Source organism: Tauraco erythrolophus, chromosome 7 (assembly GCF_009769465.1).
Source record: "Tauraco erythrolophus isolate bTauEry1 chromosome 7, bTauEry1.pri, whole genome shotgun sequence".
NCBI classification, from domain to species: domain Eukaryota; kingdom Metazoa; phylum Chordata; class Aves; order Musophagiformes; family Musophagidae; genus Tauraco; species Tauraco erythrolophus.
In genome coordinates, this window is record NC_141471.1 from 9,901,586 (window position 1) to 9,925,885 (window position 24,300).

The window sequence follows — 24,300 nt, forward strand, 5'->3', positions numbered from 1 at the left end:
TCGTATGGAAAATGGGAATGAAGTTTCGGACGGAACAACCGTAGCTGGGACAAAGCGGACCCCGGGCAGGGCTGCGAGACGGCCGGCTCGAAGGGGCGGAGGTTCGACCCGGCCGTTAGGCCCGGGCCGGGGGGAGAGCTCGGCCTCGGCCTCGACCTCGGCCTCGACCCGCCGCCCCCGCGCCGAAGCCGCCGCGACCGGAGGCGCGGCCTCGGGGCGGCGCGCGCGGGCGGCGCGGACCTGGCGGCTGCAGGCGGCGCGCGCGCCGCCGCGCCCGGTCGTCGAGAGCGCGCCGGGCAGGCTGCGGGCGGCGGCCATCTTCTTTCCCCAGCCGGCAGCTCCCCCAGTGCAAGTGAAGCAGCACCGCCAGCCCCCTCCTCCGCTCCCTCTCTCCCTCCTCCTCCCTCCCACTACGCTCCGCCGTCGCCGCCGGTCGGAAAGGGGGCGACCGGGGAAGCGAAGGCCGTGGGGCGGGGAAGGCGGGGGAGGGAAGCCGGACCACCGCGAGGGGAGCAGCCCCGCGGGGGCGGGCGGCGGGGGCGGCGCGGGGCTCGCCGGCGGCGGGCGGGCGGGCCGCAGGTGCCAGCCCGGGGGGTTCGTGCCTCCCCGGGGCCGGCGCGGCCCCTCCGCTCGCCCTCGCCGGCCGGCCGGCGCCCGGCTTGCGGGGTCAGCTCGGGGGGCCGGACTCCGCTCTAGATGGGATAAGCTGTAAACATGTTTAGCTTTGAAGGGGACTTCAAAACAAGGCCCAAGGTGTCTCTCGGAGGAGCGAGTAGGAAGGTAAGAAACGGCGCCTGTCTGTCTCCGCGTCGGCCTGCCGCTTTCCCTCGCCCCGCGCCGCCTTCCCTCCCCGTGTTATCGTTATTTGTACCGTCGGGCCTTCACAAATGGGAGCAGCTGTGACTAAGGCTTTGCAGAGGGAGAAAAATCCTCCCCTCCCGATGATGTGTTTATGGCGGATCTCCTTGGCTCTGTGGTGTTGTTTGTGGTTTTTTTTTTTTTTTTTTTTTTTTTTTTAAATCAGGCCACACACGCCCTCCCCGGCTCGTAGTGTAGTAAGAATTGTGGGAAGCGAGGAAGCGTCTCCCGAGCTCGTCCCCCCTCCTCGCCGCCACGCCGGTGTGCGGTGCCCGGCAGCACCTCCCGGGCGGAGGGGGGAAGGGCTCGGAGACCTCCTGTCATTCCTCCCCGAAGGGGAAGGAAGCCTGGCCTGGGCCCGCCTCGCCGGAGCGATGGGGGGACGGCCTCACGCAGCTCCCGATCGATACAGATCGCTGGGGGGGGCTTCATCCGCGCGAGCGGGGGCGGCCGGGGCGCAGGTTTAGCGTTTCTCGGTCAAGTTTACGTTCGGTCAGTTTGTGGCGTGCAGGGCGAGGAGCAGTTAATTGTCTGCTATGCCAGACTATTGAATCTCCTCGCATTATTGATGGAAAAGAAGCGAAACCATTTATTTACATCTTGCCGATTGAGCAGAGTAGTCAAGTGTTTAGTCAAGCGCTGAAGGGTGTAGAACTGCTGAAGAACAAGGGGAAGGACAAAGTGTTTTCGGAAGTGGCCTGATTTGTAAGGGTCACTTTAACGCACTGCTAAAAATACTGATTCCTCGTGTTGTCATTGGACGTGATTGTGTGGGAAGCTAATGAGTGTTTTCATAAGTATTTTTGAATCTTAATAGGGGTAAAAATAAGTCTTAGATTTTTGTTATTGTGCACTGTAAGCAGGTTTGGTTCTCTGAAACTTTTAAGACTTGATAGTACGGTTATGAAAGCTAAAATACTGCACTATGTGATGTTAAAATCCCAGTGAAGTTTGCATTTTGGTGTATTCCCTTGCATAATTTATTAAACAGTGAGTAACAGAACTGCATTTAAATTGTGTAGTTTTTCATCTGAATCATTTTCTGTTTATTTTAAGTCATTTATGTTCATTAGACTATGTACAATGGCATTACATGAGTCAAAAATATAATAAATATTGCCCAGTTGAAATAGGAATTGGCAGAACGTGCCCTCGTCCTCAGCTGTACACTTTAGGTACTTTAGAATTTTTGGCATCAACTTGCTAATGGTGTTACTTGTAGAACATGTTTCCTTTTCCAGAAGTAAATGGTCATAATGTCTTCTTTTACATCTGCTGATTTCTAGATGAAAATTCAGCAGAATTCTATTTTTTTTTTAATTATACGAGACAAATTTATTAATGATGTACAGGTATAAATTTACAAGGGCAAATATTAAAAGATAAAAGAAGTGGAAACTGAAATTGATGCGTAACCGTCACTTGTCCAATACAGAGGTTGTATTTCATGATCGGATTGGTGTCAACTGGTCCACAGCTTTTATGATTTTACACTGATGCGCTGAAGTGCTTGTCCTGCATCAATACAAATCAGTTAGTTGCAGCTTTGGACATCCTGCTTATATGGACATCGTAGAATACCCTTGGAATAGGTGCTTATTTTCAGAAGCGGTGTACAGTACTAATGAAATAATTTATTTAAATAGTACTGAGAATAACTTTTAAAAATGCGGTTTGCCTGAACTTGTATGTAAACGGACTACAGCAGAGATTATTGTGGCAAGTGTTTACATGGGTTCTCATTATCTCACGTCACAGGCTGCTGGTGATCATTTTTGTCATACTTACAGACTTCAACTTTACAGAAGGATGAATTGTCAAATGTTTCCTTTCATCTTTTTTGTGTAAATGGAAGAAAAAAAAAATTGACAAACCCCCTCGCCGTTCCCGAAGTGTATAATTTCAGAAGGATACAGTGTGTGGTTCCAGCCCTGCACCTCTGTGATGCTCTGTTAACTGGATGCTTAGTACTGCCTATTTTGATTCCTTTGATGGAATAAAGCACGGCTCAAATACTGGTAGAATCTGTAGGCAGGCTGCTTAATGCTAAGAATAACTCTTCCCAATTTGGGGAAGTTTCCTGAATGTTGTTGGAGCTGTACAGCTACGTTAGAAAAACCCTCCCTGTATGAAAGCTGAGAGTCCAGTTTGAGGAGCTGGTCAGTACTAAGGATGCTGGCAGAGTCTTCCTGATGTGACTACAACTACGTCAAAAGAAACCATCAGCAAACCTGACTATGAAAAGGGTGGTTTTGCTTGTGTAGCTCCAGCTGCAGACAGTAACTGTGTTGGTTGTGGACCACACGTGTTGATACCCCATCTGATGTTGCCGTGCTTGTCTGTAGCGTTTCCGTAGGCCGATGAGGGGTCCTGCCGATGCAGGCAGAGTGATAGAAATGTAGTTGGGGACTTGTGGCGTCGTGGCAGTTAGACAGGTACTGAATCTACTGTGCCTTCTCACCACTAACTTCTATGGTGTTTTTGAATGCTAAAAGCAGGGACCTACAGGTTTGTCTTTATGCCATTTGCATCTTATGTTCATGTGCATTATGATGGTCTGAATTGTGGATGCTATGGATAGGCACTTCCATCCAAACAAACCTTTTGCCAAAAAAGTAGTCTTTAAGTATCACTTATGTTTTTAAAAATTCTGGGTTGCAAAATTCATGTTCTTGAAACATCTGTCCTTGTTGACTGATCCTTTCAGAACATTATTGTAACATTTTAATATTGCATTGGACATAAGTGTAAAAATACAGGTGGTATTGTCAGTGTTTGAACTTTTCCCTCTGTATCTGCTTTCAAAAATCTGCTGATTCATTTGGACTATTTGCGTTAGTTGTGTATTTGTTTGAGGGTATAGATGCTGTGTTTTATTTACAATGTGGTTAGTTAATTTTTCTGTCTCTTTTTATTTTTGTGGATGCATATTGTCACCTTTAAAACATGATTCCCTGCTTTATGAGAGTCTTCAAAAGTTATTTTCGGATTTACTTTTAATTATAACTGGCAGACCATATTTTTTCACTTGTGAAGTAAAATAGCTTCCAAAAATGAATACTGTTTTTGGAATTCAGTACAGGAACATCTTGAATTACTCATGGGCTTTTTGTACCAGACAGCAATTGTTGGCTAAAAGGCTGTGGCTGCAGAATTTCTGTGGTGTGTCAGGCAGGAAAAGGGAGGTGCATCTTAAGAGTTGCTTTGGGGTGCAGTTCGAATCGAGCTAGCCCAGTCTAATGGTGCAGTGTACTGAAACAGATGGTGCTTCACCTGGGTGGTTCCCACCCCATCCTTTGTGACCCGTATAGCCAACAGATTTCTTCAGAGTGGCGTGTCACCATGCTTTCTGGTGGCAGCTGGAAGGTTTCACTGATTTTAGCATGGAGTTGGCCTCTTGGTGGCATACTGCAGAATGTTGAGCCATGGCAGCTTGATTTGGTAAGGTCAGGCCCAGCGTTCCTTTATTAATTTTACCAGTGTTAAGAAAAACACGGGATACCAGTCTGCTAGTACATCCATGCAGGGGATCCCCATGCCTGTACTGAGGTGTACAAGGGGCTCTGTAGCTCTACGTTATTAATTTAGATTATGAAATGTATTAATGACATTTTATAAGCCTCTAACAGGGAGAATGGTTAAAAGAATAATATTAGGTCAAATTTACAGCATCTACTTGAGATATCTAAACCATACTTTTATAAACCTCAAGACTATTTAAAATAGAGTATTTTTAAATTACAGTACAATATGAGATGATTTAAAAAAAATGTTCCTTTTCAGGAATTTGTAATACAGATGAGTTAACACAATAGTGAAAGCGAAACCAACTTGACTGAGTTTCTTTTTGGTTTTTGGTTTTATTGTTGTGGAAAACATGGAAAATTACTAATGAACAGATAGTTATGACTCCATCTTTGTTTTAAAAAGTCTCTTTAATTTCTTTTAATATGGATGTTTAAAGTAATCAAAGATCTTCAGTTTACAAAGTTTGTTCGTGTTATGTTCCAATAGTTACTGATATGCTTTCTGAAATTAATAGCATAACATTAAACATTAGATTCCTATATATTTCCCCCTCCTACTCTCGGCTGAAGTGCAGAGGTAGAACTCCAGAACCACCATGTTTGCTCTTTGTTCTCTATATTCTACTCATGAAGTAGCTTATTGTGGAATAAAAATTAGTGGTTTAAAAACAGCAGGCTGTAAGATTGCCAATGTATTGCCAAAGCTCTGCACAGGTAGGATTGCTTATAGTGATAGATGTCTGTAGGATTTACACAATGATGGGATGGATTTAAGAAATAGTTTCATTTCTCTCTTACTGATTGATTGAGGAAAGTTGTTAATAATTTCAGGAAGGAAGAAGTACTGTTTTATTATATCTTATTTGATACACATTTGATTATATTGTATTTGACCTATACCAGGTCACAATGGAAATGAAATTATGCTGGGGATTTATAGTACAGGATATCTAGATTACAATTACAAATTTATGATTTATTTTTGAATGGTGGGAAAGAATTGCACTGCTTTGTCCCATAAGACCTTTGTCCCATATGGCACATGGTGTAAATCCTTATGCAAATACTTACTTCATTCTGACTCAGAACTGCGTTTTGTCCAGAACGTTGAAATATCAAAGCTTAAGTCTTGAAATACTCTTGGTATTTTGGTTCTGTGGTGTGGAAGTATGATGAGACGATCATGTTGTAAAATGATGACTGACTGTCAGTAGGAAGCTATATAATTAATGCATACTAGATTCTTGTGGATTTTTTTCTCTCTCGGTGACATTTAAAATTCTCCTCATTTGAAAGGAAGCTACGAATGATGGAGTTGTACTTAGCTGACAGCAGTGATTGATTACATTATTATTTTCGGTTATGTGTTATTTTCTCAAATTCAAACCAAAACCTTCTGCTTTTGTACGTGTATTTTTTCCTGCTTGTTTCTGAGAAAATGAAAAGTCACTCAACTACAGTGATACGTACAACGTACATCTGAAAAATCGTATTAGAGACAAACTGAGAGTAAATTTAAATGCAACTTGTTTGCATTTCATTTGGCCTCTAGAGCCTCCAGTGGAGTCCTGGTTCCACTGTGTGGCTTTGTAGGTGTTAAGTACACACTGTGTCCTACAGTGAAATTTGAGCTAAAATGCTGAATGTTTTCTAGCAGGCACTGTGGAGTTGATTTCAGTGAGGTCAGGCTTTGCCTGGCCAAATGCAACTTCCTGGGCATATTTTAAGTACTTTGGAATACCTGCGTCTGGAAGATGGTCTTCTCTACATATAAACTTATTCATGTTGTAAACAATCAGATATGCGAAGAGTCACAGGTCACAGACTGTTTTAAAGCAGAATTTTTCAAGCTGATGAACATGTTTTATTCAGGCTGGCTGAGCTGTGTGTCCCAGTGACAAGAAAGCAGTTTTAATTTTTTTTTTCCATTATGTATTTGGAGTTTTTAAAGTACTGACTCTGACATTATTACGCTGTCGGATGCAGCTGTTCTCATCAACTGGTCTGTTACAGCAGTGGTACCACTTTGAACTTTGCTATGATGAATAATACAGCATATAGCAGTTTTATCCTGATGTATAAGTTAACATTTTGAATATTACTTAACATTTCTTTGGTGGTAGTCAAGAGCTTTCCTTTCTGTATACTGTCCTCCCCATGCTTCCTTGTTTTCACCTCTTTCCCCTTTCTGTCTTATTCTTTGAGTCATCATCCATAATGTCACATTGTGTTTTGCTGTCAGAAATTTTCTTTACTTTCTTGTTTCTTTGTGTCATGCCTTACATATTTGGTGAATAAAACTTCTCAAATAGGGCTTTTCATGGTCCTGTAGCTTGCATGCTCCAGCCTGAGCTTGGTTGTCTTTACCAATGTCTTCTGTTGCAGGGAGAAGCACACAGGAAAGTGACTGCTAGTAATATCCTAATTGTTGCATGGAACACACGGACAGTGTATTCTCTGTTCTGCACTTTGGAGGTCAGGCTCCTGAAGAAAGAAAACTACATCATAGAAAGTGTTAGGAAGTAAACTTTCCATAGAAAGTGTTAGGAAGTGTTGATTCAGTAAATGACTTTTTGCTCCTTTTGAGTTAGGGTTGAAAGAATCAAGACAAGCTGATGCTTTATTCTCCCTAAAATGTCTGATTGCCTACCTTGATAGGTAGTCTTGATACTTGACATCTACCTGCCTGGCAGGTGAAGAAAGAAGATAGCATGACCATCTCAGAAGTGAGGCAAGGAAGATGGGGAGAGGAATGAGCTAGATGTGATCTTTGGGAGTTACTGTTGGATGATCTTGTACCATGAGATCTGACTGTCGGTAGGCAGGAAGAGGTGGTGGAGCAGTGGCTGTAGCTGTCAGCCGTCATGTGACTGTATAGAATCATCGAATTGCAGAATGGTTTGGGTTGGAAGGGACCTTAAAGATCATCTAGTTCCAACCCCTCTGCCATGGACAGGGACACCTTCCCCTAGATCAGGTTGCTCAAACCCTATTCTAACCTGGCCTTGAACACTTCCAGGGATGGGGCAGCCACTACTTCTCTGAGCAACCTGTTCCAGTGCCTCACCATCCTCAGAGTGAAGAATTTCTTCCTTAGATCTAATTGAAATCTCCCCTTTTTCAGTTTAAAGCCATTAGCTTTTGTCCTATTGCTACACACCTTTGTAAAAATTCCCTCTTCAGTGTTCTGGTAGGTCCCCTTTAGGTGCTGGAAGGCTGTTCTAAGGTCTGCCTAGAGCCTTCTCTTCTCTAGGCTGAAAAACTCTAATTCTCTCAGCCTGTTTTCAAAGGAGGGGTGCTCCAGCCCTTAGATCATCTTCGTGGACCTCCTCTGGACTTGCTCCAACAGCTCCATGTCCTTCTTATGTTGGGGACCCCAGAACTGAACACAGTACTGCAGGTGGGGTGTCATGAGAACAGAGTAGAGGGGCAGAATCCCCTCCCTTGACCTGCTGGCCACGATTCTTTGGATGCAGCCCAGGATACGGTTGGCTTTCTGGGCTGCAAGTGCACATTGCTGGCTCATGTTGAGCTTCTCATCTACCAACACTCCCAAGTCCTTCTCCTCAGGGCTGCTCTCAATCCATTCTTCACCCAGCCTGTACTTGTGGTTGGGATTGCCCCAACACATGTGCAGGACCTTGCACTTGGCCTTGTTGAACTTCATGAGGTTTGCATGGGGCCACGTCTCCAGCCTGTCAAGGTCCCTCTGGACGACATCCCTTCCCTCCAGCGTGTTGACCACACCACACAGCTTGGTGTCATCAGCAAACTTGCTGAGGGTGCTCTCAATCTCACTGTCCATGTTGCTGACAAAGATGTTAAACAGCGCTGCACCTGATACTGATCCCTGAGGAACGCCTCTTGTCACTGGTCTCCACTTGGACGTCGAGCCATTGACTGCAATTCTTTGAGTGCGACCATCCAGTCAATTCCTTATGCACCGAGTGGCCCATCCATCAAATCCGTGTCTCTCCAATTTAGAGGCAAGGATGTCGTATAGATGGGAGTTGTCAAGTGTACATCGCTTATTGTAACGCCATTGTCATTCACAACCAGCCACAGAGCAACAGCTGCTGAGTTTAGCTCTGTTTCACTGTGCTGTTGATTAAGAGGCGAGGCAGGGAGGATTTCAGAGATGACTCTGCAGGTAGCTGTCTTTAAGAAACAATTTTGTTCGAATGCCCTTTGTAGGCAAAGAAGATTATTTAATAATTTTTCTCATCTCTTTCCCACAGCAGCTTTATTATCTGTTGCATATTTACTATTACTTTTTAATTTCTGAAGAGACAGCATATTCCAGTTGGGTTGAATAACTGAAGTAGATATATTTTTCTTGCATGTAATTTAAATATATTATTTAGTCATATTTATGATTCCATTCCTTTATGTTTCTGATCTATGTGTGTCTTGTGAACAGTGTTATGTGACCCATAATAATTTTTTAAAGGTGGAACGTACTTACCTGAATATTTAATTCTTTGTCTTAAGACAGTTCCTCTATTGTATTTAATCTGTACTATAATAAGTTGGTCTTTTTTTTTTTAGAAGTACTCAAAGCAAGTATGTGACGTTGACTAAAAACTTAAAGCTTTGTTATTTTTTAAAAAGTGTATTGGTTTAAAGAGTGCTCACTTCAAAGAGACCTGATTCCTGATCAGTGCAAAGCTGATGATACACCAAGTGAGGATATACTGCCCTCTTATCTCCCTGTCTCTCCAGATACTTAGAATTGTTTGTTTCTGATAAGCCCTCTGGCCGCTTATATTTCCTTTACCTACTAATCACTTGCATTTACTGTGTTTATATATTTTTTTCCTACTGTTCTTCTCTCCACTCACATACAACAATTTGTCTTCCCTTTTCTGTACGTTCTTTTTGCTTTTTCTTTCAATCTGCTCTAAAGTGTAAGAACAAATTCAGCAGCGTTGCTTCTGAGCAGAACCGCTGTCTGCAAGGCGCTGCCTGCAGAACGAAACTCTCCAAGCACACTGAAGAGATGTCACTCCAATCGCTTCGAAATAGGAACGTTTTACTGACTTCTTTAATGCATCGGGTATCAGCCGTTGAAAAAGAAGTAATCTATTAAAAGGCGTCTTGAAATTTTAAGCATTCTTTTAGTTTTCTTAACTTAGTACATTGTTTTCTCTTTTTTGTGTGAGATCAGAATCTCTTGCCTCACATTTCCAAGCAGTCCTGGAGTCCTCCTGATTGCTTGAGTGGAGATATATCATCTTATGTATGGGTTTTGTTATGATTTGTTTATACTGTGTTTAACACATGGAAAAAAACCCGTGTCTTTAGAGGGCAATAGCTGTAGTTAGTGGTGTCTTTGGCCATAAATACTGTCTTTAGAGGAAAAGATGGTTAACCTTCTTGTGGGATTTTTTTTTTCTTTATGCTTGCTCCAGTAAATGATCTGAAATACAAACCCAATCTTAAATTACTTTTTTACATCTGTGTTTTTCTTTTTTCATTCTCTTTGGTGGTCTGCATTAAAGTATTTTCTATTCTTATGAAACTAGGAGAATCATGACCTTACTTCCTCTATATTGTCCAGAAAGAAATGCAAAAGAGTTTTGCCCTCAATTTTTCTATCTGCATATAAACATTGAATTTATTCCAGCACAGTTGTTTTAGATGTGGTAAAATATTTTATAAACATTTGTTTACCAACTTCAAATTTATTTTTATGCATTCAGATATAATACATTTTTAACTTGAGTCTGTTTTATTTCTTAACTTCTCTAGACTAATAAGGGCATGGGGAGAAAAAGGAAGTAGTTACACGTGTAGTAGAAGCAAAAAAAGGAAAAGAGTTTGCTTAAATGTGTTGTCTGTTTTAGACTGGATTTGGAAAGGTGCCAGAGTACTTTCAACTCTTACTGTCTGCAGTGGGAGCTGAATTCTCAGCATCAAAAAAGGAATTATTTTGTATATTTCCTTGGGAACTACACAGAACCATCCAGTAAGACATTCTTGCAAATAAAGCTTTGTTTATGTTTTGTAATCTCTCTGTGGTGATTTTAAGATTCTGGTTTAAAAGCTAATGCACAGATTTTCTGTTGTAATGGTATTGTTCTTTAGAGGCCTTATGAATACTTGAGTATTCTTTTCTTTTTGTCTATTGGAGAGATCAGTCCTGAAAGTTTCAGTTTGTAGCCTTGAGTGAAGCGTTCAAAAATTTAAAAGAAAAAACTCCTACTATTTATGTTATACAAGTCTGTTTTGATGTCATTTCCAGACACCTTTTGAGGAAAAGGAGGAGTAAATGTAAGAGCTTAGTGCTTTTTTGCAAGTTAAACAAAAGCATGGGGCTTTGAACAGCATGAGATTACTTTGAACATGCCACAACTTGCTGTACGCACCTGGGCCAGTGACTTACGCACGCTCCAAGCAAGGAAAACACTCGATAAGCATTTGGTGCTACCTGGTAGGATTGTGGCCTTACTATGTTTCAGCTCTCTCCCTTGTAAATGGGTGACGTTTGCCTAAATTATTGAGATGCTGAGAACACAAACCTGGACAGAGATCAGTGCAGTTTGCTGCTGTTTGCCTGTCCTTTTTCTTTTTACGTAGCTTCCCTCCGTCACTGTGATTTTGAGAGGGCTGCGTTGCGTGTATTTATAAGAGCAGAAAATGATTCCAGTGCAGAAAGCACTTACTTTTCTCTGGTGTTTTCTGTATTATATGTTATGAACAATGGCCAAAGTGAAGTCTAGATTAAATATCATGAGCACGTTTGAATCATGTGTTTGAATGAAAATGCAATTGCATCTTTATTTATGCTTTACAGGAAGAAAAGGCTTCTCTCCTGCATCGTACTCAGGAAGAAAGGAGAAAACGAGAGGTAAAGTAGACTGTAAGCATTTGCATGCATGCTGGATTTTATGCTTTGATGTAGTAACATTTACAGTGCAAAGTACTCTGCTCCAGTTGTACTTAGTTCAGGAATGTTTTGGTTCAGTTTTCAAGTTCTAGTTTCCAGTGTACTAGAATTTTCAGACTGTTTGCTTTTAAGATGCTTCCCAGAAGTGATTTTCGCCTTAAAAGAAGGTAGTTATACATGCACTGGGTGCAAAGGGAATTTCTCCTTTTATTTTGGCGCTCGTTTGATCTAGTCTTTGTTGAGAAAAGACAGGTATTTGAATAATACATTGCACTTTTGCCTTGTCCATAATCTATTACTATGGGTTGGTCGTGGCAAACTGTCTTCTGCTCCTGATTCTGCCATGGTTTCTTGGATGGCCTTCAGCAATTCACTTCCCCAGTGTGTTCTTCGGTTCAGTGGAGGTAAAATCATAACAATGACACTTAAATGCATGCTGAAGTGCTTTGAAATCATCTCATAATTGAGGAGCAATGAGAAGCAGTTGTGAGGTTGATGTGTGAGGCTTTAGGAAATCTTAACACTGGTTTGAGGTGGAAGCTGACTGCCATGGATTATTCCTTCTCAAAGGAGGAATAGGCATTGAAAGGAAGAATACCAGTTTTAGAACACAAATATAAAAATTTTAGGTTTTAAAATATATGGCAATGTGAAAACAAAATTCAGTAATATGAAATTAAAGTGAGTATGCTCATGTCATTTTTTTCCCCTCTCATGTAAGTAGAAACAATTTTGGTCATAAAAATTATTTTAAAAGTATAACTATGTGGTTTACATGCTAATCAAGAACAGAGCTGTTTGCCCCTTAAAGGTGTGTTTGACGCTTGCTAGATTTCATACAGGTTTTGCAGTGGCTCCTCTTTTCCTGAGGACAGTTACTGCTTTTTTTTCTTTCAAGCCTGGATGTGTAATTAAAGACCAGGTTTAAGTATGAAGTTACTAGAATTTCACCAGTTAGTTCAGAGTGCTGTCTTATGAATCAAATTTGTGATCAAAGCTGGCCTTTCAGTTCCTCAGAAAGTGAGCCACACTAAAAAGAGATGATTTTTAACTACTCTTTCTAGCCACTGAGGAAGAAATCATAAAATGACGCACTTCATATGTCTGGTTTGAAGGAGAGAGCAGGAATTTTTATTAATTTCCATGTTGTGCTCCTGGACTTAAAGCATTAAGCCTCATTTTCCTTTTGACAGCAGTATTGTCTCCAAAAAACTCAGTATTTTTTTTGTGATTTATTTCTTTTCCCTATGTCTAAACTGCACCAGCTTCGTAATACTGATATGTTATTTGAATGGAAACAAATAAGCAGGTCTTCAGTGTCAGCTGATCTGTCCAGAAGGGGGAATGGTGCCATTGAATTTGATGAATTCTTCAACATTTTAATACTAAGACTTTGTATAATAAAATACAAATGTGTTGATTTTGATTCCTGTAGTATTACATACTTATTGAGTATTAAAAATTCTTTTACAATATCTTAATGGTAAATTTACACTTAGAAACATAAAAAGCTTTCTCCTTGATTTATGTGTATTAAATGCAAACCTTCAGACACTTTATTTTACTAATGGTTATTGCTTAAGTTTCATTAAAAAAATTCCTTTTGAATACAAATATATTTGATAAAATTGCAGAAATTAGAGGCAGTTCCACAATGTTGATTTTTACCTTCTTGCTTTGTTTTACAGGAAGAAAGGCGGAGGCTGAAAAATGCAATAATAATTCAGTCATTTGTAAGAGGGTACAGAGACAGAAAACATCAAGTAAGTATTTATTTATTTAGAAAGATGTAAAACACTTCTGCTGAAAATGAGACTTTCTAGTAATAAACACTTCCTTTGAAAAATCTTCACCGTTTCAAGTATTGTGTATGCCCACAAAGTGCAAGTTATTGTTCTCTGTTGATGTTTTCATTTGAAACTCAGTATTTTAGGAGATGGCCGTTTGTTCCGCAAAGCACGTATGTGACAGGGAAGTTCAGTGAGATTGCACAATTTTTCTGAGCTGACAAAGCATATGAAAACAGTTAGGTATCAGCAGCTTACACACACCAGTGGGGCTTTTTTTCCCAGTATGACTAAGGTGGTAGTTTGAGTCAAAAAGATGTTCTTTCTGAGCTGCTGTTGGGTAGAGTCTTCTAAGAAAGAGTTATATCTGTTTAAATTAGCTTGTGTTTATTGAGTGAACTAGATGAAAATGTTTGATGGGATATTCCGTACTTGAGAAGCAACAAATTTGTTACGGTGTGTACTTTTTGAATTACAGAAAGCAATTGTGGCTTTAACTGTGATATTGTGTGTATGTTTTGATCTTTTAACAAATGTCTTGTATTCGTTTTGCTTCTTTGCTACCACTTTGGATGGGAAATGGAAATGAAGTTTTTAGAGGTTTACATCTCTGATTTAATTCATAAACATTATTGATGTATTGATGCATGTATTATTTTTAATTTTTAAGTACTCTATCCAAAGAAGTGAATTTGATCGCTGTGCTAATTTGGCCCAATCTGGAGGAACCTTTTCCACTGCTAATGGAGCTAATTTGACCCTTTTAGTTCGTCAGTTACTCTTTTTCTATAGACAGAATGAGGATTCTAAACGTTTGGTGAGTACTGTTGCATACTTTTGATCTGTCATACTTTTATTTCATGCACTTTTAAGATACTTTCACTTGGAAGATTTCGAAGGGGTGTAGAAAAGACTTTGGCCACTTCAGTAAATTAATTTAAGAATTCTGGCTTAAATTATAAGCCTATACTATAGGCTAGTTCCTATACTCTGCTGTTTTTTTTTGAGGCAGAATAACTTAAAATTAGATTTTATGTGTGCACGTGCACAACACAACATGCACACAAAGTCTGTGAAAAAATGAAGCCTTTACAGAATTATGGCTATTTAAAAACAAAAAAAATAACAGATACATTTTTTGCAAGAGTAAAGTTATTTGTAAGAGTAATTTGGTCTTAACTTTGAAAGTTTAATACTAGCAGTCATGTACTTTGTTGTGTAACAATTTTTTTTTCTCAGCTGAACATGATTGTCTTGCTTCGTGTTTTGTAAGTCCTCCAAAGGTATCCAAAACAGGATTACTGTCTGTGTTGCAATAAATAAGTTGCTGTTACAAACAGTAAACTTGTGCATATCTTTTCCCAGGTATGGATGTGTCAGAATTTAATTAAACAGAGTTCTCAGTTTGTTAAGCAATTGGATGGTCCAGACCGACTTACTTGCTTATTCCAAATAAAAAGACTGTTGGGGCTGTGTTGCAGGTAAATTCTTTCTCCTATGTGCTACTGTCTAAAAAGCGTTCAGAAAGTATGTTGAGCCCTTGTTTGTTTCTTTTTGCAGCAGGTGAAGTATTAAATGTAAATTTATTTTATGGAGAAGACTGATTATGTTAGAGATATATGTAGGCCATGGTATAGGATACTTGTTCCTATGTAAGAGCAATGGAATGTTCTTAAGTTCCATTGAATTTCAAGTTCAGCATGTGCTTAGGGAGGCCCTGCCTAGGGATAGGCTTAAGTATGTTCTTAACTGTTCTCATATAGCAATGTCATTGACAATATTTGTGGAAACCAGAAGGTTTTCTTGGGAACTGATGGCGATTAGAAGGTATATCTTGTTTTAAAACTAATATTATTCAAGATGCTTTTCCTTATACTTTATTTTGAGTTGAAGGCATGTTAAGCAGTTACATTACTGGCTTCAGCAGTACATTTATTATTTGTAATGGGAAGATCCTGGGAGGATCACAGGAAGGTAAATCTGTGAAGGCGACTTGCATAGCTGGTGGCTAAAGCCTAGTTTTAGAAAACAATATGTTTGCTCTTATCAATAATAGGAACTAGATACACTCTCCAGAGCTTTAAAATAGGTCTTTTTTCTTTTAATGTTGAAGCTTTTTTAGAAAATTGTTTGATAAAGTCACTGAACCTTGCATTCTTAGAATTGTGTATATTGTATCTGTAATAAACAGTGACACCAGATACCAAAGAAGACTTGAGTGGTGGGCTTCGAAGTCCACATACAGTGGAACACAGCTGTGGTGACACTGGGTTGATTTGTACACTTTCACTACAGTTGAAATTGTGGTTTTGTAAATGCAGCTTTGCTAGTATTCCCACTTGCTCTGCCTGACTGGGTGACGTGGGAAAACAAAGGGAGGTGGAAAAGCTGTCCCTGCCTGTACGTATAGGGAGAATGGAGGAAGAAGCTCTTCTTGACTTCACCTTGCCAGCATGATGAGGGGTGTCTATACTTGCTTTCTGAGCTACTTGAATTTTCAGCAAAAGCCCAGAAAGTGAGCAGTGGGACAGGTAGCCAAAGGAGTGTTTCCCTGAGATAAGTTTAGATTCATGAGAAGCTGTAGCTTTTGATGCTATGGAAAAAAAAAGGTGATTGTGTAGTATCGTAGCAAAAAATGGTAGTTTGATTGTAGCTGCATCTACCAAAAAGATCTTATTGTCAGAGTATCTTTTTTTTCTGTTTCGTGAAATGTCTTACGTATGGTGTCAAAATAATTTTTGCTGAGAGGTCCCATCTTTCTGAATGGCTGGGGAAAAAAAGCACATTGTTAGGGCAACTGTGCCTGTATGAATTTCATGCTAACAAATCTTCTTGATTTTAAACAGGCTCTTAGTCTTCACCTTTTATGTTCACTGTTCTTCACTGTTACTGTTAGTTGTTTCATAAACAATTTGCTAAAAGGATGGGGATGGTTGTATTTCTAGTATTTCAGTCTGGAATCAGGGGCATATTGTTATAGCTACACATACGACATTCTCCAGCGTTTATTCCCAGCCCATATTGCTCTGGGGCTTTCATGACTTTGTAATATGAATAGTAATACATGTTAGAAAAACATGTATTATTCTTTGCTTCTCTTCCAGTTTGTGCAGTAGACCTCCAAACTTTTGAGTCATTGAAGGCAAGAATTTAGTAGGATTTAAGGAGAGAGTGCCATATTCATAGAAACCCTAAAATGAGGAATTAGTATTATAAAAGGGCCAACAAAAAGATGTAGCTAAACTCCTGAGAACACCTGGAAACCAAGTAGAAATAAGTCATTTTAAGGTGGCTGGGAAAATTTTTTTGTCCTTTTATTTTTAAATCAGTGTGCATGTACCTATGGTGAAATAAGATAAATATCTTGTTAAATAATTTTAATTTAATTTCATTTATAGGCTATTGCAAAATTGCAATGATGACAGTCTGAATGTTGCACTTCCTATGAGAATGCTTGAGGTATTTTCATCTGAGAATACGTATTTGCCTGTTTTACAAGATGTCAGCTATGTGACATCATTAATTGAACAAATTTTGCACTACATGGTTCAAAAAGGTGAGTAGCTAGGAACTAGAAGTTCTGGGAAATACTCAAAAATTAAACAGAACGTGTAATATCTCAAGACCCTGTTGTTTAATTGTATTTTGCCTTTACCATAGACACATTCATTCTTATTTCATATAAGTGCTGCATACACTAACCTATACATTAGATGGATATTTTGCTTGTAAGGAGATCACTGTTTGAGAAATTACTGTTTGATTTCATTGGAAATTCTGTTTATAAATCGAATATTCTACTGAGTTACTTATACAGACCACAGATTTTGAGAGTAAGTGGATGTTACCTAACAAAAGTTTTATTCCAATAGCTATTTGTACACCCCCCACACCCACCCCCGTGGCAAATCTAAGCTTTAGTTGTGTAAAAGTGGGGCATTGTTTTGCAGTACTGTTCTCTACAACTGCTGATGTTCATTGTTACCATAAATTGGCATCACCTTTTCATCCTGCTAACACTAGAGACACCTTAACAAAGAGACGGTGACCTAGCTTTTGTTTCCCTTGTACCATCATCAGCAAAACTGTTTGCTAAACTGCAATCAGTTACACCTGTGCAAACATGCTGAAAGTTAATGAATTGTGTAGTTATCACCAAAATTATGTTTTGTCTTGAAGAAACTTCATTACTTTGGGGATGTGTGAAAAAATAATTTGGCTTTCTGATACTGTAGCTTGAGTTTGCAAGACTTGTGGATGGGGAGAAAAAACATTATGAAATCATAATTTTGGATCCAGCTTCATTGTTGTAAAAAGAGCACCTTCCAATTTGTTAGTTAATTGTTGGAATAATCTGTTTTTGCAAGTTTTAAAGTATATTCAGTGGACTAGACTATGTTATCCTGTTGCTAAGGATTTGGTTTGAACTACTATGTGTTGAAGTCACTATGAGAATAAAATTACTCTTATTGTAGCATATTTATTTTAATTGCCTAGGCATAACTAAAACTGTAGAAGTATTTGTTTGTCACATTGCTTACTATATGATAAATCTATCTTCCAAAATACTTTTATGTTTGTTCTTTTAGTATAATGTTTAGTCCTCACAACTGATACATGAAAGCATATCAAGATGTTAGATCATAAATTTTAGTAAAAAAAATCAGCTTTCTGATTACTTAAAACAAAAAGAAGCAGTCGTGTGCAACTACTAATCATTTATGATGGTTAATTTGTAAAGAATCTGTAATCAGCTTTTATTAGTATAGATTTTTGCATATAAATTGTCTTCCATGTGCCTCTTGTCAGCACTGCTAAGTTAATCCTTTGTGGTGACTTCCACTTGTTACCTCCTATGTGAAGTTAGGTAGTCCCTGGCAAACTGGACCTCTCAATGGTGTGACACTGTTTGTGCATTTACAGTGGTTCCTGTAGTAGTGGAACTTGCATCTTAGTTTAGGAGTTCTTTGAACAAGAGGAAGTTGGTTTTTAAATCATGTGATTCCGTTTGTACTTTAGTGAGACAAAAATAGATTACCCTCTACACATGTCTTTATGGCTTCGGTGGTAAGGCATTTTATTACTGTCTGAGAGATCCCTGTTTAGGGAACAGTAATTGAGTTCTTCAGCTTGCTAAAGCAACGTGTTTATAGAATTGAGACATTCTGCCAACAGGACTCTTACCTGTATAATGCAGTCGTGTTTTGGAGTAGAGGGAAAAATTCATTATTTCTGAAATGGTGGAAGGACAGCTGTCAAAATCATGACTGGAGTCACTCAGAGGAGAACATCTTTTTCATAGGTCATTGTTTAAAAAAAATCAAATTATTCACTTCATCAACAGGAGTGGTCGATCTTTAAAAATCGAACTGACTCTGAATGCAATTATCTATCTGATTTTATAAAGTGATGTTTCCAAACAGGTTGCTGGTGTATCCTGTTAGTTATGTGAATATGATTTGGACTATTGTAAAATGTCTTCTTGAGTCCTTCAGTGAATTGTAAAGTTTTTTTCAAGTTAAAAATGTTAAGTATAGAAGTTCTTTGTAAGGAAATAATACTGTATTTAAAAAGGGATATTTCTTATTTGCAGGCTACTACAAGTCGCTTTATTTGTTAATAAACAATAAGCTTCCCTCGAGTATTGAGTATTCTGATGTTTCTCGAGTCCCTATTGCAAAAATACTTCTGGAGAATGTTCTGAAGCCATTGCACTTTACATATAGCTCCTGTCCAGAAGGTGCAAGGTAAATAAAGATAATATTAGATATTTGTATACTTATTTGTTATTGTAAGAGGTGTGCAGTTTGTTGTTGCGTGTCTAGCACTTCCAGTGCAGTTTGATTTATTTACAATAGTAATGATTTTTTGGTAACGCTGTACATCAGTGAAATAATGTAGTTTCAGATGTGTCTAAGAAAAAGACAATAAAATGCTGAAGACTACAATAAACAGAGCACAGAGAATAGCAGATATCACAATACGTAGGAACATAGGTGTGGAAAAACTTAAATGAGAGCAGAGGTGCACCTAAGAGCAGAGGAAAAGAATTTTAGAGTTAGAAAGAACTTAGTGACTGAGGAGCTGAAGTTCATGGAGAGAAATAACTAAGTCCTAGCTTCTAAGAGGAAAGAGTCATGTAGAAAGATGGAACAAAGATGAAACTCTGGTTTTATCACACTAGATAGTGTTTTGTGTTAAAGTAGTATTTTGGGAGAAAAAGACTAATTGTGCTTTTTTAATTTATTTTTTATTTCAAGATTCTGAACAACAAATTTAACTTCACAATAGTTTTCTGTGAGTTCATGAAAAGTTGAAAGGATAGAATTACATGTAAGGTCATCAGGGAAAGGATGTAGTATAAGAAGTTGATTTTTGAGAAATCTGAGAAATTTGGCTTATTAGCACAAGATTTATGGAGTGCATCTTTGCAGTCTTCTTGGTGGATGTGTTCAAACTTGCAAATTGATCTATTATTCCATGGATGTAATTGTGGGTAATTTTGCCTGTATTTTCTATAAAGACAGTTTTTCTTCGTTTCAGGCAGCAGATTTTTGCAGCCTTCACAGAGGAGTTTCTGGCAGCACCTTTTACAGATCAGATATTCCATTTCATCATTCCAGCGCTTGCTGATGTGCAGACCATTTTCCCTTATGAACTCTTTCTGAATGCACTATTATTATCAGAAAGCGGATGTTCAAGAAGAAGTGATCAAGCCCCTTGGCTTTTTTACTTTGTGTTAACAGTTGGAGAAACGTACTTGGGTGAGAAAACTGAATGGCCAGTTCATTGTTTTTTTCATATTTAATATGTTATATATTTCCACAACGTGGTTCATTGCCAAGCAGAAAGAACAGTTTGTAGATACAAGTGTTGGAGAGATCTGTTTCATTAGCTATTCTTACCCTTTTCAGTAAAACATACACTCAATTTGGCAAGATTTGGCGTAATGTGTTTTGGTCAGGTATTTCTCGTAAACTGCATTTTTATAATGCAGTGTGATCCGGCTAACAGTCTTTTCAATGTATGTGCAACAGGATCCCTTTCAGAGGAAGGACTTCTTGTGTATTTGAGAGTACTCCAAACTTTTCTCTCTCAGCTGCCTGTGTCTACTGCTGGTACAAATTGTCAAGATACAAACAGTGATTCTGAAGATGAGGATGAAGAGATCAGTAAAATGACAACTGCACCAGTAAGCAGTACAAAATGTCTTTGAATGAACTTGTATTACAGCAGCATCAAATACAGGCAAAAACATGATCACCATTAAGTCTGGTATTTTTCTAACTATATGTAGAAGGGAGCATGTTTACGTCTTAAAAATAGATGGCTGCTTTCTGTAAGCAAATGGAACTGGTTGCTTACATTAAAAACAAAACCCTTATTAAAGAAAATTTGTTCTGAGGAGGCTTTAATACATAATACTCTTTACTGCAGTACAATTTCAGTGTATTTCTCTTCCGAGTTTATGTATTCGATATTTTCATGCATGCCTCTAACAAAAAGAAAAAAAAAAAAAAGAAAAAAAGGAAGGTGGGTGGGGAACCCCTCTTTCTTAAAATTCATAATTGGTTAACTTGTATTCTTTAATGAGCCAGTCTGCTTTGTTCTGTTGAGGGCAAGATAAAGAGAGAAAATAGGGAAAAGATTGAACTCCACTCAGCGCTCAGTTCTATGCCAAGAGAAAACATTCCTCTCCTTACCCTTTGGCACTACCCAAAATTGTGTAATAGCCACCCAGAGGTGTTTTGTTAACCCCTGGATTATGAATGCGAAAATACTGTTTGTAAAAGAACTTTCAGTAGACATCCATTTCTGGATTTCATGTCCCCATGCTGACGGATGTCAGCGGGGAAGGAGTGACATATTTTATGCCAGTAAATGATCTCGCCTTATTGTATCTAAGTGTTGCAGAACTTTGTTAAAGGGAGTCTTGCCTGCTGGCCTGAGTGAAAAGATCAATATCATACCCAGCGGTTGCCTACCTAGGGCAATTGGATTTGATACTTTTAAGAATAATACCGGGATAAGTGCTTATGTTTTAATTATTGTACAAGAAAACTTTATGTTTTAGTAACATTCTGAAGTACTTTTTTTTTTAAAAAAAAAGGGATACTTGATCATTAAAAAGACATGAAGCAAATTTTTCTTCGATATGTTTGTAGGGTGATGGGAGAATATCAGTTCAGTACGTAACTGAGGAGTGTCTAAAGAAATTGGATACAAAGCAGCAGACAAACACTCTTCTGAATATGGTTTGGAGAGATTCAGCTAGTGAAGAGGTCTTTACCTTGATGGCATCAATCTGCCACACGCTCATGGTACAACACCGAATGATGGTGCCTAAAGTCAGGCAAGTATAAATAATAGTGATGTTGAACTGTAGTACATCTAAAATTTGTCTTTATTAGATAGAGTTGTTTTAAATACCCTGTGGGTTTTTTTCCTGTGCTTTCTTTTATGATCAGCTGAAATAAATAAGAATTGCAGAATTTGAACAATAATTCCAGGCAAACCAAAGAGGAGATTAATTCTGTTCCTTATTTTTCTTCTTGGTCATTTTGCTCTCTCTGGAGTAATCACTGAATCCAAAAATGTAAGCTCTTGGTTTGTTTAGTGAGTTACAATTAAGTTAGTATTCTATCACCACATTGTGGACTGTGGAACAGGTAGTGTTTGTGATCAGAAAATAGCACACAAATAGGGATTGCAAAGATTCTTGAAAAGAGTTTATCCGTCTGCTTGCTCAGAGGCAGCGTTAAGCATTATTCTAGCAGGAGTTTGTCTAGGTTGTTTTTAAAATTTTCAGTGATACAGATTCCACAGTCTCTCTAGCTGGCTGAGCACTGAAACCGACTTGTTCTCTACCTGCTTTAATATAGAGCGAAAATATCTCTTGCTACAAATTGGAATGATTCCTAACTATTGAAAACCAATGTCGCCGTTTGGGAAGGGCTTTGTCATCAGAGATGGAGATAAGACTTGTTCATTTGTACAGCATACTTTTATGAATTCTGCAAACCACAAATGTCAGTAACAATGGAAGAAGATTTTTGACCTTTTGTCTTCAAACTAAGACTCATAAGTATTAATACTGTTCTGTTGCAAGTAGTTTTGAGTAAGTATGTAGTTGCTGGTAGTAAAGCAGGTATTTAGGGAATGTTGTAAACATAATCAATTCAAACTGCATTGTAAACAGTGATACAGAAAACTAATTAGGTGCTATCTTAGCCCAATGGTGTTTATAGCTGTTAGAGGAAGTAAGATGTCAGTGAAACTGTGATTGCTCGATTAGGGTAATTAGTTCTTTGTAGACTAATTGCATTAGAGCAGGATGTGAGACCTGAAGATCATAGCAGCAGCTGAATTAGTATGCCTGCTTTATTGTTGCAAGTAGTACATTGCCTTGGACAGTAATTACTGAGTTTAAATGCATCACTGCTTTGACTGGAGGTTTGCTGGTGAACTGTGTGGAACAGGGTGTTTAACGAATAAAGAAGTCACTCAGAACTTTAATTGTGTGAGTATGGCGTCTATTTCCTCTGAGAAGCCGTTTTGGGTCTTTGCAATTATTTGTGATAACAAGCTAGTTAGACACTGGATACATTCAGGAGTTATGAAAGCTCTACTCAGCATCTTGTAATGGTAAGCAATTTACAAATTTTAACTTTCAAGTAGCTCCAAGATAGTTGAATTTACCAATTTTAGAAATAAGTAGTAGAGACACTAAGATTTGTGTCAATAATACCAATGGAATTACTTTCATGGTCAAAGTGAAGTTAATTCATACAGGTCTTTGGTAAATTAAAGTAGACATTTAAGTACTAGTTCAGACTTCCAAGTCAAGCGTAAGTGTTGGGTTTGCCAGGCATCATTGTGTCAGGACGTGTCAATCTTTTGTCCTAATCTTAGTGCATTTTAGACCTGGCCTAAGTTACCAAGCAACTATTCTAAACATTTTTTTTGTGTGTTTTTCGAAAGACATTTGATATTGTTTTAAAGGTAGTAAGCGTTGTGCCGTTTCAAAAGACAAAAGATTTTTTATCATTAATTTCCACTTTTTTTTTTTTAACGGCTTGATGATTTTTTAATTGCCCAAATGATTTTGCCAAATTTAATTATAGTTTTTTTGAAAGATACTTTGCTTGCTTTAAAACTAACTTTTGAATTACTTAATATTCAGAGTAAAGTGTATCTATTTAGTTAAAACATGTAAAATAGGTAAGCAGAAATAATGTATTTAAAATTGTTTTTAATACATTCTAAGAGCTCAAAAATCCTCTTTTATTTTCTGTTTGGAAACATACTGGGTCAAATGGTTTAAAAGATAGAAAAGGTTATTAACAAAAACTTTGCCCATTTAACCACATTTACAACTGTAATAGAAAATAATTAAAAACATAAAGGCTGCAAATCTGCAAAGTGGGATGCTAAATAAAGAGAAGAATAACTGAAAATAACTTTTCAATAACTGTAAAGAAAATTAGGTGATTAACACAGGCTTTGGAAGGGAGGAAACAGCAAATACCTCTATTGTTTTAATAGTTCTGAGAGTTTTTTCCTTTTTGAAAAAAAAGATAAGAAACTCAATATAGACTTATGTCACTCCCTTAAAGCTGAATACTTTTTCTTCTTGTGGCTTGTCAATATGTCTTCAATTTGACTGATGATGATGCTATATGGTATTAGGGACATCGGTGTCACTGCATTAGCTCAGTAGTTTCTTTGGCTTTGCAACAGAGATCAAGAAAGAAGATACTCAGAAGTAGAGCGTAGTTTTGAACAGAAGAAGCAAGCCTCTGCAGTTCCTTTTCTGATTATCTATAGAGAGTGGTGGGATCCAAAGGTGGATTGCTGGCAGAGCACATTGCTTTGGATTAGCTGTTAGGAATTTATCAATGAATTCTGAGTAAGTTCTGGAAAGGTACAGGCAGGCCCAATTAAAGAAAAAGACCACAGGACTGGAAAAACCTAGCTGTAGCCAGATGAGAAGTGTAGAATAAAATCCTGTTTGTAGTGAAGTGATTGGGAATTGTACTTGTTTTTAGAAGGAGAGGGCTTTCATCTTTTCACTGTAAAGTTGATACATATTATTGAATACAGTTATTAAAAAAAAAATAGCAAAAACATGAGTCTTAGAGTGTAGTTCTCATGACCACTAGAAAGAGATTTGCAAGACTTTTGTTCATCAAAACTATGCTTTACATAGCTAGTCAATTCTGTTTCCACAAAATATTTA

At 38.4% G+C, this 24,300-nt stretch overlaps 1 protein-coding gene across 1 annotated transcript in view; it reads left to right on the forward strand.

Moving 5' to 3' along the window:
• The first annotated feature begins 657 nt into the window (after window positions 1-657).
• The window catches only part of UBE3C (ubiquitin protein ligase E3C), a 71,763-nt gene continuing 48,120 nt past the window's right edge, over window positions 658-24,300 (forward strand). Inside the window, exons 1-10 of the mRNA XM_009977527.2 lie at window positions 658-780; window positions 11,182-11,235; window positions 12,963-13,037; window positions 13,732-13,878; window positions 14,427-14,542; window positions 16,460-16,617; window positions 18,655-18,808; window positions 19,605-19,825; window positions 20,099-20,253; window positions 21,227-21,414. Of these exons, the coding sequence (XP_009975829.1) occupies window positions 715-780; window positions 11,182-11,235; window positions 12,963-13,037; window positions 13,732-13,878; window positions 14,427-14,542; window positions 16,460-16,617; window positions 18,655-18,808; window positions 19,605-19,825; window positions 20,099-20,253; window positions 21,227-21,414 (1,334 nt within the window). The 5' untranslated portion in view covers window positions 658-714. The remainder of the gene's footprint in view (window positions 781-11,181; window positions 11,236-12,962; window positions 13,038-13,731; window positions 13,879-14,426; window positions 14,543-16,459; window positions 16,618-18,654; window positions 18,809-19,604; window positions 19,826-20,098; window positions 20,254-21,226; window positions 21,415-24,300) is intronic.